Source organism: Pagrus pagrus (genome assembly GCF_965226575.1).
Source record: "Pagrus pagrus genome assembly, chromosome: 14".
NCBI classification, from domain to species: Eukaryota; Metazoa; Chordata; class Actinopteri; order Spariformes; family Sparidae; genus Pagrus; species Pagrus pagrus.
The window spans coordinates 23876924-23889132 of record NC_140198.1 but is presented as its reverse complement, the minus strand read 5'-3'; the positions used below and the strand labels follow the sequence as shown (position 1 = coordinate 23889132).

Below are 12209 nucleotides of genomic sequence, written 5' to 3'. Positions count from 1 at the left end.
TCATGGGAAGTGTAGTCCGCCTTATTGGGAGCTGAAGGGAAACGTAAAAACTCATGTAGGGACACTACCACAAAACTGTTATATATATGGCGTATTAAGGACATTAATGTATTTGAGTGTGATTATATTATATTACTTAATATAAATTCAGTTAAGAATGTATTATTTCCTCAGCAGTGGCATTTGTGATACTTTGTTATGCACTTCCATAATATTTGTGGTCACATGTGGGTCAATTTAACAATCCAGACTAAATTTAGACCTGTTGGCTATATTTAGATTTAGTAAAATAAAAATATATGATTACTGTACGATTGTTTTTCAAAATAAAATCAACTAGATGTTTTAACAAATCAATATTACAATCAAGCAAATCATTAAATTGGATGTGGTCATTTCTTCATCCTCACCTATACGGTGTTCAGCAAAGCCTCGGACACACCCAGTTAATGAGGTGATTTCCATGGCTGTGCTCTGCTGCTGCACAGGGTCACTCCCACGAGGCGGTGCGTTGCTCACTCCGGCATCATGAGTTCATCTGCGCTGCTGTCAACTTCACCACACTTCTGCCTATGTCACTGACGGGGATCTCACATGCTATCGATGGTTGTCTTGAGGATAAGAAATGCGCACAAAAGGAAATATGCACTTATCTGTCTGTGCATTCTTGGCTTTATTATGTACAGATATCTCCGGTAAGTTCAGTTCTCTGTGTTATTGTTCAATATGTTTCACTTAGAGATACTGTTAATGATCAAAGCAATGTCTCATAGTAGTGATGACATAGTGTGATATATAGCCTACTATCATATCATAGACACACTATGAAGTCAATCTCTATAGAAATGTAATACTGATGCCATGATATTAGGTAGGCTATAGCTACTCACAGTAAAGTATCACTGTAGCTATAGAATTAACTTATTTATTCAAAACTCAGAATTTTAATATTTACAACATTAATGAGGTAATAATACAAACTCAGATTTTTTTTTCCATAAGTGAATAAACAAGCTGTTCTCAGAGGAGTGAAACAGTATGAAACTGTGTTGTCCTTTAAGGTCATTTTGTTTATTCAGTTTATACAGTCATAAAAACAAAGAGAGTTTGTTTATTTAGTTTGTTCACCCATCAAAAATCAGTCAATGAAGATCTTTCTCTTCTCATTAAAATTCCTTTGGCAAAACTACATACTGCATCTTTAACTACAGCAAAAAGCAATAGAAATATACCAGTATATAAAGGACAATATAGATCTGATGAAGTCTTACCGCATTCAAATATGCTGCTGCTCCTCTGTTGCTGTGTTTGCCAAAACAAGACGTCTGCAAATTCCTATCAAGCATGTCATGTGCTCCATTCAAGCACAATAGCCTATGTGCTACATTTTGTGAGTGTGACACAAACTCCTCTTCCAGCATGCCGGTGACGGGATGGAGACTGAGCAGGAAGGTGGGCCTGAGTGCCAACTCGTCCCAGTTCACGCTGGAGGGTCAGCCCTTCCACATCCTCGGGGGATCCATCCACTATTTCCGTGTGCCGAGGGCCTACTGGAGGGACCGCCTGTTGAAAATGAAGGCCTGTGGCATCAACACCCTCACTACGTAGGAAAACTACTATGGATGTGTTTTGTTTCTCGACACTGGGTTGAATGTTAACTAGAACTTCCTGGATTGTCGCAGGTCTGTGCCGTGGAGTCTGCACCAGCCAGAGAGAGGAGTGTTCAACTTCCGCACACAGCTGGATTTAGAGTAAGTAGTGGTAAGCGTATAATATGCAACTTAAAATGTCCACCTCGCTTGCTGCTGTAAGGCGTGTTGGGAATACTCTCCTCTTCTTCTCATCATCTAAGCCCCAGTGCTCAGGGGAGAAGCTTTAGAGACAGAGAGTTCCCACCTGACAACAGCGGCATCTCCCCAACAACAGCAACTTAGCGAGCAATTAAGCACACAGCGGTGATAAGTGAGGTGGGATGTGACGCCTCAGCCTGCTGCTGTTGTTGTCAAGCACATTTCACACTCCTCAAACAACGAGACACGGGGTCTCACTGGGGGTCTTAACTTGCTGTTTGTGCAGATAGAAAATGCTTATTGGTTGTCTTTTTTCCATCTGGGTTTCAGAGCCTACATCAATCTTGCTGCTGAGTTGGGGTTGTGGGTGATTTTGCGTCCAGGGCCGTACATTTCCTCTGAGTTGGACCTAGGAGGACTACCAAGGTAGTGCTAGTATTCTTTGCATATGACTAATTAAGGTGAATGTGTACATTTATTGCATTCACTTTGCATGTATGAATGGAAGTTGTAGATTTAAACCCAAAGTTCAACAGGCTCCGACTAGTTTATATCCATGAATCAATAAATTTAGTTCAGCCTGGGTGAAAAAGTCACATCATGCTCCAAGAGAAGACTTCCCCAGTGTGTGAAGCTTTGTCCTCTATGCTGGACTGTGCCTCTGTTGTTCTTGCAGCTCTGTGGCTTCAGTCATAACTTAGCATCTTGTTTTCTGTCTCTTTGCAGCTGGCTCCTCCGCGACGGCAGCATGAGACTGAGGACGACTTACCCAGGCTTCACTCAGGCTGTCAATACTTTTTTTGACAAACTTATACCAAAAGTGGTTCCACTGCAGGTCGCTCTTCGTCACTGAAAACACATTTTTTATAGCTCCAGTATACATGTATTTAACTTGTCATCCTTCAAATGAATCGTTTGCTTGTGTTTTGTTTTATTTAGTTCAAGAAAGGAGGTCCTATTATTGCAGTGCAGCTGGAAAACGAGTATGGATCCTTTGCGAAAGATGAAAGTTACATGCTTTTCATTAAAGAGGTGATATGACAGGCTTGTTTGATTAAAATGCCACCTTAGTCCTACATCAAAACACACATGTGCAAAAAGAGATATTGATATGACAGAATCAATCTGATGATGTTCATGTCCTCTGTTGTGACATTCTGTTTTATTTTGAAAGGCTATACAGTCCAGAGGGATCAGCGAGCTCTTGCTCACATCAGACAACCACAACACATTAAAGTCAGGGGGTGTGGATGGAGGTACAGTATATTATTACACACACACACACACACACACACACACACACACACACACACACACACACACACACACACACACACACACACAGAGAGAGAGCTTACTTTACCTTGTGATCTCCTGTCTTGTAGTCATCAGATCACTGAAGCTGCAGAAGCTAAATCAGAAAGACATCCAGGATCTGATCTCTATCCAGGTGTGTATCTCACCTTTCCAACATAAGTCTGTCACTGAAGGTGTGTGTGATAGTGGGTCTTTTCTGTTCTGTTTGTCAGCCCAACAGCCCCACCATGGTGATGGACTACTGGACTGGCTGGTATGATGTGTGGGGTGAACTCCACCATGTGCTCCCCCCAGAGGGTAAGGAAGGTCCTCCTTGCTATTGATGGCTTTATGGACAAAAACACACCTTTCTATTTGTGCTTAACTTTTTATTCTTAATTGGTAGAAATCAGTTTAAATGTGCACTCTGGTAGCTGAGTGCTTAAAGCACATACCATATAACTGCAATGTGTTCAATGTCAGCCAGGAAATTAGACACAAATTAGACAAAACATGTCTTTATCGCAATATGCAACATAAGCATTTCTTATCTCATTTCATTTCTCGACCTCTCACCATCAACTATCCAATAAAGGTGAAAATGAGAAGAAAAGAAATATGTATTGGGATACATTACAACTCTATGTGAAATTACATGTATAGAAGTTGTGATATAGGCTCACAGCCATTTGAAATCTACTCAAAAAACCTGCAATAAGTTACTGATTTTGCATCTTTTCTTTCATTCCCTGCAGTATTTCTGTGGACATAATTCCTTGGGGACAAAAAGAAACCACACCTTCAATGTGTTATCCTCAGAAAATACAATGTATTTAATTTTTTTTTTCTAACTCAGCTGAGCTGAAGAACCAGTAGAGAACCTTGAAAGAAGTTTACAGGGGCTTGAGAGGTTCTTTGTACGACAGCGGTGCTATATAGCACCTCAACCACCCCAAAGAACTGTGAAAGAACCGCTGATGCATCATGACTTTTCAATTTCTTCACACAAAGGTTGTAATGTATCCCCACTTGTCTTACTATTGAACAGGTGGCCAGGCACATTTCACATTTATTCTAAACCAAAAACAGTTTTATATTAACAGGGTTCCCTGGAGTAACTTTGCCTTGGTCTAAATGCATTTTATGGCTTTTTGACACTGTTTAAAGCAATTTATGACTGCACTGGTATCAGACTTCAAAAACACATGTTGGTAAAGCTGAGTTATAAATTGAGTCTCACACCTCTTTTAACTGCTGTAAGCAAATTCTTTCTCTCTCACTCTGCAGTTTGTTTTTATATTTATTTGCCTAAGGCTATTTTTGCATAAAGGACGTCAGCTACATGCCAACAATGTAAATATGAAAGTCAAGACCAACCTTCTTTTCAATGAGGCACTGTAGTCCCTGATGAAGAAGTCAGCAGAGGGTTTCCAATAAAAACTATGATTTCCTTGTTGCAGTGACCTTTGTGTTTTTAAGTAATCTGTTTGTGTACATTGAACATGTTGAACTTCTTGTCAGATATGGTGTCCACCGTGAGAGAAATTCTGAGGCGAGGCATGTCTGTCAACCTCTACATGTTCCATGGAGGCTCCACTTTTGGCTTCATGAGCGGAGCAGTCGTTGATCCCTCCTACAAAGCGTTGGTCCCCAGCTATGGTTGGTTCCTCTGTCTCATGTGTTCAGTCCCAAACAAACCAGCCCTGTCTTTGATGCAAATTTACAAAACAAAATCAAAATGATGAGGCCATGTGCCATGTCACAGCTGAATAATATGTTCCATGTGCCATAACACCCAGCAGGTGGCAGCACATGATTGTTAATCTATGTTACAATACAATGTTTTTTAGATTATGATGCCCCCTTGACTGAGGCAGGGGAGTACACGCCAAAGTACCATCTCCTTAGGGACCTACTTTCTCGATACAACAGTAAGTTACACTCAGAATAAATGACAATGAATACATACTGTGACCGACCTCTTTGCCTGATCTTGTTTTTGACCTGTCTGTGCAGGAGAAGACAGTTTCCCCGACATGCCAACCCTGCATTACAGGGAGGCTTATGAACCAGCGATCATGTACCAGCACCTGTCCTTATGGGATGCTTTGAGCTTCACTGAGGGAGTATGTTTTATGTAAGATTATTTGTTGCTTTTATGTTTAATGAAAAAAATGCTTTTCAGACAAGGAGGTACATTTTCTTTTCCTTTATTTCAATTTCCTGCAGCCATTTAAGTCACCCACGCCAGTAAACATGGAGAACCTACCTGTGAACAACGGGAACGGACAGTCCTATGGATACACACTGTATGAGACCACCATCACCAGTGGGGGATTATTGAAGTCTGGAGATAATGTCAGAGACCGTGCCCTCGTGAGTCCTCACTGTACATGATGGCATGATCTCACATTCTCTTTAACAAGTTTGTAGCTGCAGAAACTCAAAGGTCCAGTGTGTAGATATTAGTGCCATCAAAAAACAATGATCCTTAGTTTCAGGTGGTTATACACTAACAAATACATAATCATGAATACTAAAGGAGACCTATTATGCTCATTTTCAGGTGCATGATTTTTTTTACATAACTATTTGTATAGGTTTACATGCTTTAAAGCTCAAAAAACATCAGTTTTCTTATACTGTTCATTGCTGCAGCACTGTATTCCCCCTCCGTCTGAAACGCTCTGTTTTAGCTCCTGTCTCTTTAAGGGCCCCCTCATGAATACCCCGTCTGCTCTGGTTGGTCTGTTCACATGCACACCTGAGCCAGCACCTCTGACAAGAGCAGCTGCTCTAAATTAATTAGTCAAACTAGTCGCTAGGCATAAATTATGCAAATGTGTGACATGGTGATGATGTCACAAAGTCACAGAATTAAAGGCGGGGCTACTGACGAGGTGTTTCAGGAACCTCAGAAGTAGTGTTTTTTGTGGGAGAGAGGAGTTTTAACTTTCAGCACCTTTTACATTCTCAAGAACATATGGAAAAAAAAACCCAAAAAGCATAATATGTCTCCTTTAAATTCCCTTTCTCTCAATAGATCCCCCTGAATCTCACACATTGGACCTTTAAAGGAATAGTTTGGCAATTTGGGAAATATACTTATATACTATGCAAGTTGATCAAAAACAAGATACAACTAAACACAAAACATGAAGCTAGAGCCAGCAGCTTAGCTTAGGATACCAGAAGCAGGAAACAGCTAGCTTAACTCTGTCCAAAAGTAAAAAATGTGTCAGCACCTATTAAGCTTCCTAATTATTTTACATCTCGGCGCTGCAGGCCGGTCGTGTTTCTAGCAGACAGAATCAAGCTATTTTTTTCCTTTTGTTTCCAGTATTTATGCTAAGCTAACTTTCTCCTGACTTTAGCTTTAAATGTAACTGATAGATATGAGAGTGGTATCATTAACATTTGTAATTCTCAGCAATTTAGCTAACAAGTGTATTCAGTCATTCAGTGCTATGAGTGGGCACCCCATGGTGTTGGTAGGCCCACAGTACACATTTCGGGACATACAGCACGTGAAAGTTGTTAAGGGTGACTGAGGTGATAGTTGGCAAACTATCTTGGAATATTTCATTCAAATGAAGCAGAGTTAATGTATCATGTACTCTGTTATCATTTATTTGACAGTGATATTTTTCTCCCCAGGTGTATGTAGACAGGAGCTACATTGGCCTTTTCAAGCGTCAAAACCAGGAGTTGGCGGTTCCTGACGGTAAGGTATGAGATCAAGTTGGACGATGAAGACAAATGTCCAATAAACGTCATTCAAAGTTATCCGATGTGATGGATGCTGGAGTGTGAGCTTTTTGGCAGTTATAACTTGCAAAAGACATAAAAGTGATCAATCCCCGCAGGGACAGCGTACCTTAAGTTTACTGGTGGAAAACTGTGGACGAGTTCACCAGGGAAGGGACCTTGACAAACAACATAAAGGTGATAGACAGACAATATGCAGTTCATTGCTGTGCCTGCTATTAAATCACTCAAGCATTCAGTGGGTAGTGTACAAGCCAATTTTCATTTGTATTCTCACAGGCCTAGTGGGAGACGTTTTATTAAACAATATCCCCTTGCGGGATTTTACAATATACAGCCTGGATATGAAACCCAGCTTTATTGATAGGTTCGTACGCTTTATTGAATCTAAGCATATCACTTTCATTTTGCTGTGAAAAAGGAAAGTGTGTTTGAAGAGGATGCTTTATTTCAGTCTTTATCAGGCACCTTGGAAAACTCTCCCCGAAAATCCAAGCTTCCCTGGATTTTTCATGGGGAGGCTGTTTGCATACGGGTATCCCAGTGACACATTTCTGAAGCTGCCAGTAAGTGAAATGATACATATGCTATGTACAGTTTGTAAATTGGCATGTGTGTTTGTCTGAGAAAATAAGCCATTTTATTTTGGTCCACAGGGCTGGGAGAAAGGTGTTGTGTTTATTAATGGACTGAATCTGGGCCGCTACTGGTCAATTGGCCCCCAGCAGAATCTCTACATCCCTGGTCCCTTTCTCAACAGTGGAATCAACCAGGTACTGCTGTGCACAAACCAGCATCTGTTAGAGGGATAGTTAGACATTTTGGGATACACACTTATTTGCTTTCTTGGTGAGAGTTAGATGAGAAGATTGATAGTGCGCTCATGTGTGTAAGCTAACATCAGCTTAGCCTTGCATAAAGACTGGAAACAGGGAAACCTGTCTGCTAACAAAACCTGCCTAACAGCACCTTTAAAGTGCACTAATTAACATGCTATATGTCGTTTATGTCATCCACAGTGTCTGGCCAAGTTATACGACAGGAATTAGTCCTACAACCCAGAAATAAGTTAGTGTTTTTGCACTTCTGGTTCCCTCATCTAAAAGTCAATGGGTTTTTTGAATGGGTTTTCAATTAAATGCCTGAAGTAAGATCACTGTTAAAAACAAACTTGTTTTCACTTCAGTAAATACCCCACATTTAAATTTTATAGCATTGCATGTCTTATAAAAGGCAGTTTAAATGAGACTACAGAAGTTGTCGGGGACATTAAACGTCTCATCTACTCACTAGTCCATCTTCTACAGGCGAACTTTAGTTTAGTTCGCTTAGTTTAACGATTTAACTTTAAATCTAACTTTACAACTTGTAGATTGATCCATCTATTTATAGTAGAGTGCAAACAGTAGAAGTGTAGTAGGAAGCTTAGAGTTGACGTTGAAGTCATGTGACCCTGATGTAGTTTGTTTGTAACCTAACATTAGCTTTTTACTTCTGGCCATTGTATTTAGGCTTCAAAAATCATAACAGTTGTGCTCAGTTGTGAAGATTATCTTGCTGAACAAACAGGTAAGTATCATAAACTTGTGCTCACTACAGAGCTTATTTTTTGCATTAAATCAAAATCCAAGAGAAAAATGCCCCGGGCTCTTTGTTGAGGGAACCAGGGCGATGCTAACTCCCAGGTTAGCCTGCAAAAATACTAGTTGGTGTTACACTTTGACTTCTATACAGATTGAACAAAAAAGATACAACATGTTCATTTGTGTGCGTTATAGGTGCTGGTTGGTGATTTTTTTTTTTTTACAATACTTACTTTTTAACAGTTAGAAAGAGCCAATATGGCTGGGCCCCTCTTTACCCACTCTTAATGCTAAGCTAAGCTAACAGGCTGCTGGTTTTAGCTTAACTTTTAGCGTACAGACATGAGAGAGTGGTATCGATCTTCTCCACTCACTCGGTAAGAAAACAATTAAGTGCATTTCCCAAAACTATTCCTTTAAAATGTTGTGTTATTATGGACTTAAAAAACTGGTTTTAAACATAAAGTCGTGATTCTCTAACTCTGTCTTCTTTTTTCCTCACTTCTTTCTCTTTAAATGAATAAGGTCATTGTGTTTGAGGAGCAGGAGGGTGACTACAAGGTCCAATTTGAGGATACACCTGATCTTGGCATGGCAGTGGACATCCAGTGACTCATCACCCAGTCATCACTGTCACCATGGGCATTGTTTTTTGTAAAAAGGGTCTTACAAGTGGTTGTTACATTAGTTTGAACCTTCAAATTCAGGGATATCAATGTTGTTATTATCATGTCATTACCATTGTCTGATTTAATACCTTAAAATCTACATACACATAGACACAAACCAATATCAATAGCAGAGAGAGGCGTGTTTGTATGGGAACAGTTTATAGCTATTTACATACAGTACCTTTAGTTACAGTGACTCTTTACACATCGAGCAGAAATACCAAGTATATCCTCTCACCCATGGATTTCCAGTTAAATAGTTACAATTTCTGTCAGGGGGTGGCAGTTATATTTGATGTGTTTTTTTAAATGGACACTTCTTCGCCTGTAAAATAAACAACAAAATAAATAAAACAAGCTTATGAGACGATCTGAGCTGAGGCAGGAGTGATTCAAATGAAACATAAGCAGCATTGTAGCAGCATCAGACCCTTCTCTTAAAGGTCTCAGATGCCTGTAACATTAATAACTGACCAAACTTTTAACAGTCACTGAGTCTGAGAGCATTAGCATTTTAAGCAGTGCCACTGCAAGTCGATGGGGTATGAAATCATCACTTGCAAGCCATTCATCCATGGTGGGAATAATTAGATTGTGTAATACAGCTATTTGAAAAGGATGCACATCCACTTTTTAGAGTAATGGCCTCGTATCCCATTGACTCTCACAAGCACAGCTTCCGACCAACAAGTGAATGGTACCAGTTACTGTGAAACAATAAATAATTCTGCTGAGAAACCTTCAGTTTACTCTTAATTAGCTTATGAAGAAGCCTGTTAAAGTCAGGCGCCTATAGGAATACTGAATCTTCTCTTAAATATGAGTACGCCTCAGTTTAGTTACAGCATATCAGGAGCGTGTGGTGAGTGACTGTAAGAGAGGATGTTGCTGTTACACTGTAATAAATCATTGCTCCGTGTTTTTGAGTGCATGAGTGCCTGTGTGTTCGTCATGTGCAGCGTGACAGCTGAGCATGTGTGAATGTGTGTTGAGGAGTAACAGGACTCCTAATTAGTGCTGGGGTTCAGGGTGCTATCTAAATAGCTCACTGTTGTACAGTACAAGTGTGGGGGGGGGGGGCTCAGATCCCCTCAATGCAGTCTGTCAGTCAGTGCTGACTCACTCTGAACAAGGACCCCTTTTATTCCTCTGTGCAGCCCTGTGCCCGACAGCCAGCTCGCTTCAGAACAAAAGGGTCCAATTTAATGCTAATTGGATGGTTGGCTGCTGTTGTCTGCGCTCAGAGGGCTCTTTATTGCTTGCCGTGCCATCTCTTCCTGCAGTTTAAATCGCGTAACATCCTTTGTCCCAGCTCTCCGAGGAGACCTCAGTGGGCAAGCTCCTTTTGGCAACTCCTACCAGCATCTCGCATCAGCCAGTGCTCCAAGCAGAACAGGCCAGCTTGTTTTTGTGCAGTTGTGCTTTGATACTCTGTGGTCGCTTCACGCACATGGCTTTGTGCTGTCTCCTCGGGTGGACAGGTGTGCCTCCATTTCTAAGCCGTGGTGAAGTACAGCTACTGTGCAGTGGTAGTATTTTTGACCCTGACTACTGCTTTAAGGCGCTGTGAGGTTGTTTTGAATCCAGAAAGAATCCCGTGGAGAAATGCCTCCCCTGAAACGACAACAATTTCATACTTAATAAGGACACACAAGGACGTACTGTTAGCAGTACTTTTATCAACAAGACTAAAGCCACTTTTCCACCAAGCAGTCCAGTTCATTTGAGTTAAGTTGAGGATGTACCAATAGAACCACTCAGTTCCGTCCCGTTTTGTCGTTACCCTACGCTAAATGCCAGTCAGCATGCTAGTATTTTAACAATGAAAATGCTAATGCCAAGCATGTATAATGTTTACTATTGATAAATTAACATGCTGTATTCGCTAATAAGCATTGATGGAAGCGCTAGAGAAGAGGATCACCAAATTCACAACAATTCATCCTGAGTGGGACGTATGAAGACCCCTCTTCTGACCGCCTGCTTTTTACACTGCACGGAACAGGTTATCTAATATGTTGGTCTTGCAACATGGAAACAGCATGCCATTATCCCAGCGTTTGAGCTTCCCACGCTGAGTGTGATGCCATGTTAATACTGTCTATAATGCCGCCCCAGTGTGTGATCATCGATAGTATGATGGCTACGGCAAGGAAGAGAGGCATGACATATAACACAACATTGTCATCGCCTAGTGTGATGTTTAACATACGTTTCTGAACATCGGCATAACGTGGTGATAACAAATCATTTTCCGCTCCTCTTATATAGCATTTGATTCCACCTCCGTGCCTTATATACAGTGCAAGAGTGTGTAAAAGAGACCTCTGGGCACAACAGATGAATGTTTCACTCCATCCAATATCTGTCAGAATATTTCAGTAAAAAGAAAAATCACGGTGGTGCTCAATAAAAGGTCAGGGGGTTACCAAGTCCTCCGGGGACCATGAATGTTTTCTCAAAAGTTCATCATAATCCATCAAGTAGTTGTTGAGATATTTCGGTCTGGACCAGCTGACAGACTATCATTGCCAGCCTGACCATTAGTGTGGCTTAAAATACTTTAAACTAAAATACTATAATACTGTGACAAAATCTGCAGGAGACAATCCTTTAAACATGTTATGCAAAAGTCTATTTCAAGTAAGGTCCATATCTCACGGTCCACATAACAGCTGAAATGCTCCCCTTTGGTCTGTCTCCCAAATAATCACTGTGTGGAGATGCAATGGTAATTTGCATTTCTAAATCTGGTCTATTACCTGTGTCAGATGAAGTATGTCATATCTCCACATTAGAGTCTGTAAATCCTTTCTTGCCCTCATTCACCAGCACAGGCTTCTCTGTCCGTGTGTGCCATACTAATACCTGCGGGTGAGAAGAAAGAGATGGAGATGAGCGGAAATACAGTCATATGATGAAACACTCAAACAGACATTTTGGCTCTTAGTGCTGTGCAGTAGTAGTACACTGCATCATACCTGCTACACAATGTCTACAGGCAGAATGTAGCATATTTTAAATGATCTGTAAGCACATTGAATTGGCTATAAGCTGACAGTTTACTGACTTGATGAACAAACTGTTATGACAGCCGAGGA

At 40.7% G+C, this 12209-nt stretch overlaps 2 protein-coding genes across 6 annotated transcripts in view; one reads left to right on the top strand and one right to left on the bottom strand.

Moving 5' to 3' along the window:
- The first annotated feature begins 588 nt into the window (after positions 1–588).
- LOC311269253 (beta-galactosidase-1-like protein 2) lies at positions 589–9061 on the top strand. 2 transcript variants are annotated; one of them, XM_084373314.1, is made up of 19 exons: positions 589–695; positions 1419–1604; positions 1683–1751; positions 2121–2216; positions 2517–2625; positions 2730–2822; positions 2965–3046; positions 3176–3240; positions 3320–3404; positions 4608–4745; positions 4937–5017; positions 5103–5212; positions 5316–5462; positions 6744–6815; positions 6953–7031; positions 7134–7221; positions 7309–7420; positions 7511–7627; positions 8963–9061. In XM_084373314.1, the coding sequence occupies exons 1-19, from the start codon at positions 595–597 to the stop codon at positions 9047–9049; spliced, it is 1917 nt and encodes a 638-aa protein (XP_084229440.1). In that variant the 5' UTR covers positions 589–594; the 3' UTR covers positions 9050–9061. The 2 variants fall into 2 exon arrangements, with proteins under 2 accessions (XP_084229440.1, XP_084229439.1); XM_084373313.1 differs by having other exon boundaries at positions 6953–7221.
- Positions 9062–9115: 54 nt separating this feature from the next.
- The window catches only part of b3gat1b (beta-1,3-glucuronyltransferase 1 (glucuronosyltransferase P) b), a 30745-nt gene continuing 27651 nt past the window's right edge, over positions 9116–12209 (bottom strand). For 3 of the 4 annotated variants that reach the window (XM_084373316.1, XM_084373315.1, XM_084373317.1), the window contains 2 exons: positions 11871–11976; positions 9120–10722 (listed from right to left, as the gene is read on the bottom strand). In XM_084373316.1, coding sequence (XP_084229442.1) covers positions 11890–11976 — 87 coding nt within the window. In that variant the 3' untranslated portion in view covers positions 9120–10722; positions 11871–11889. Of the gene's footprint in view, positions 10723–11870; positions 11977–12209 lie in introns of all 4 variants that reach the window. The other variant, XM_084373318.1, reaches the window with a different exon arrangement.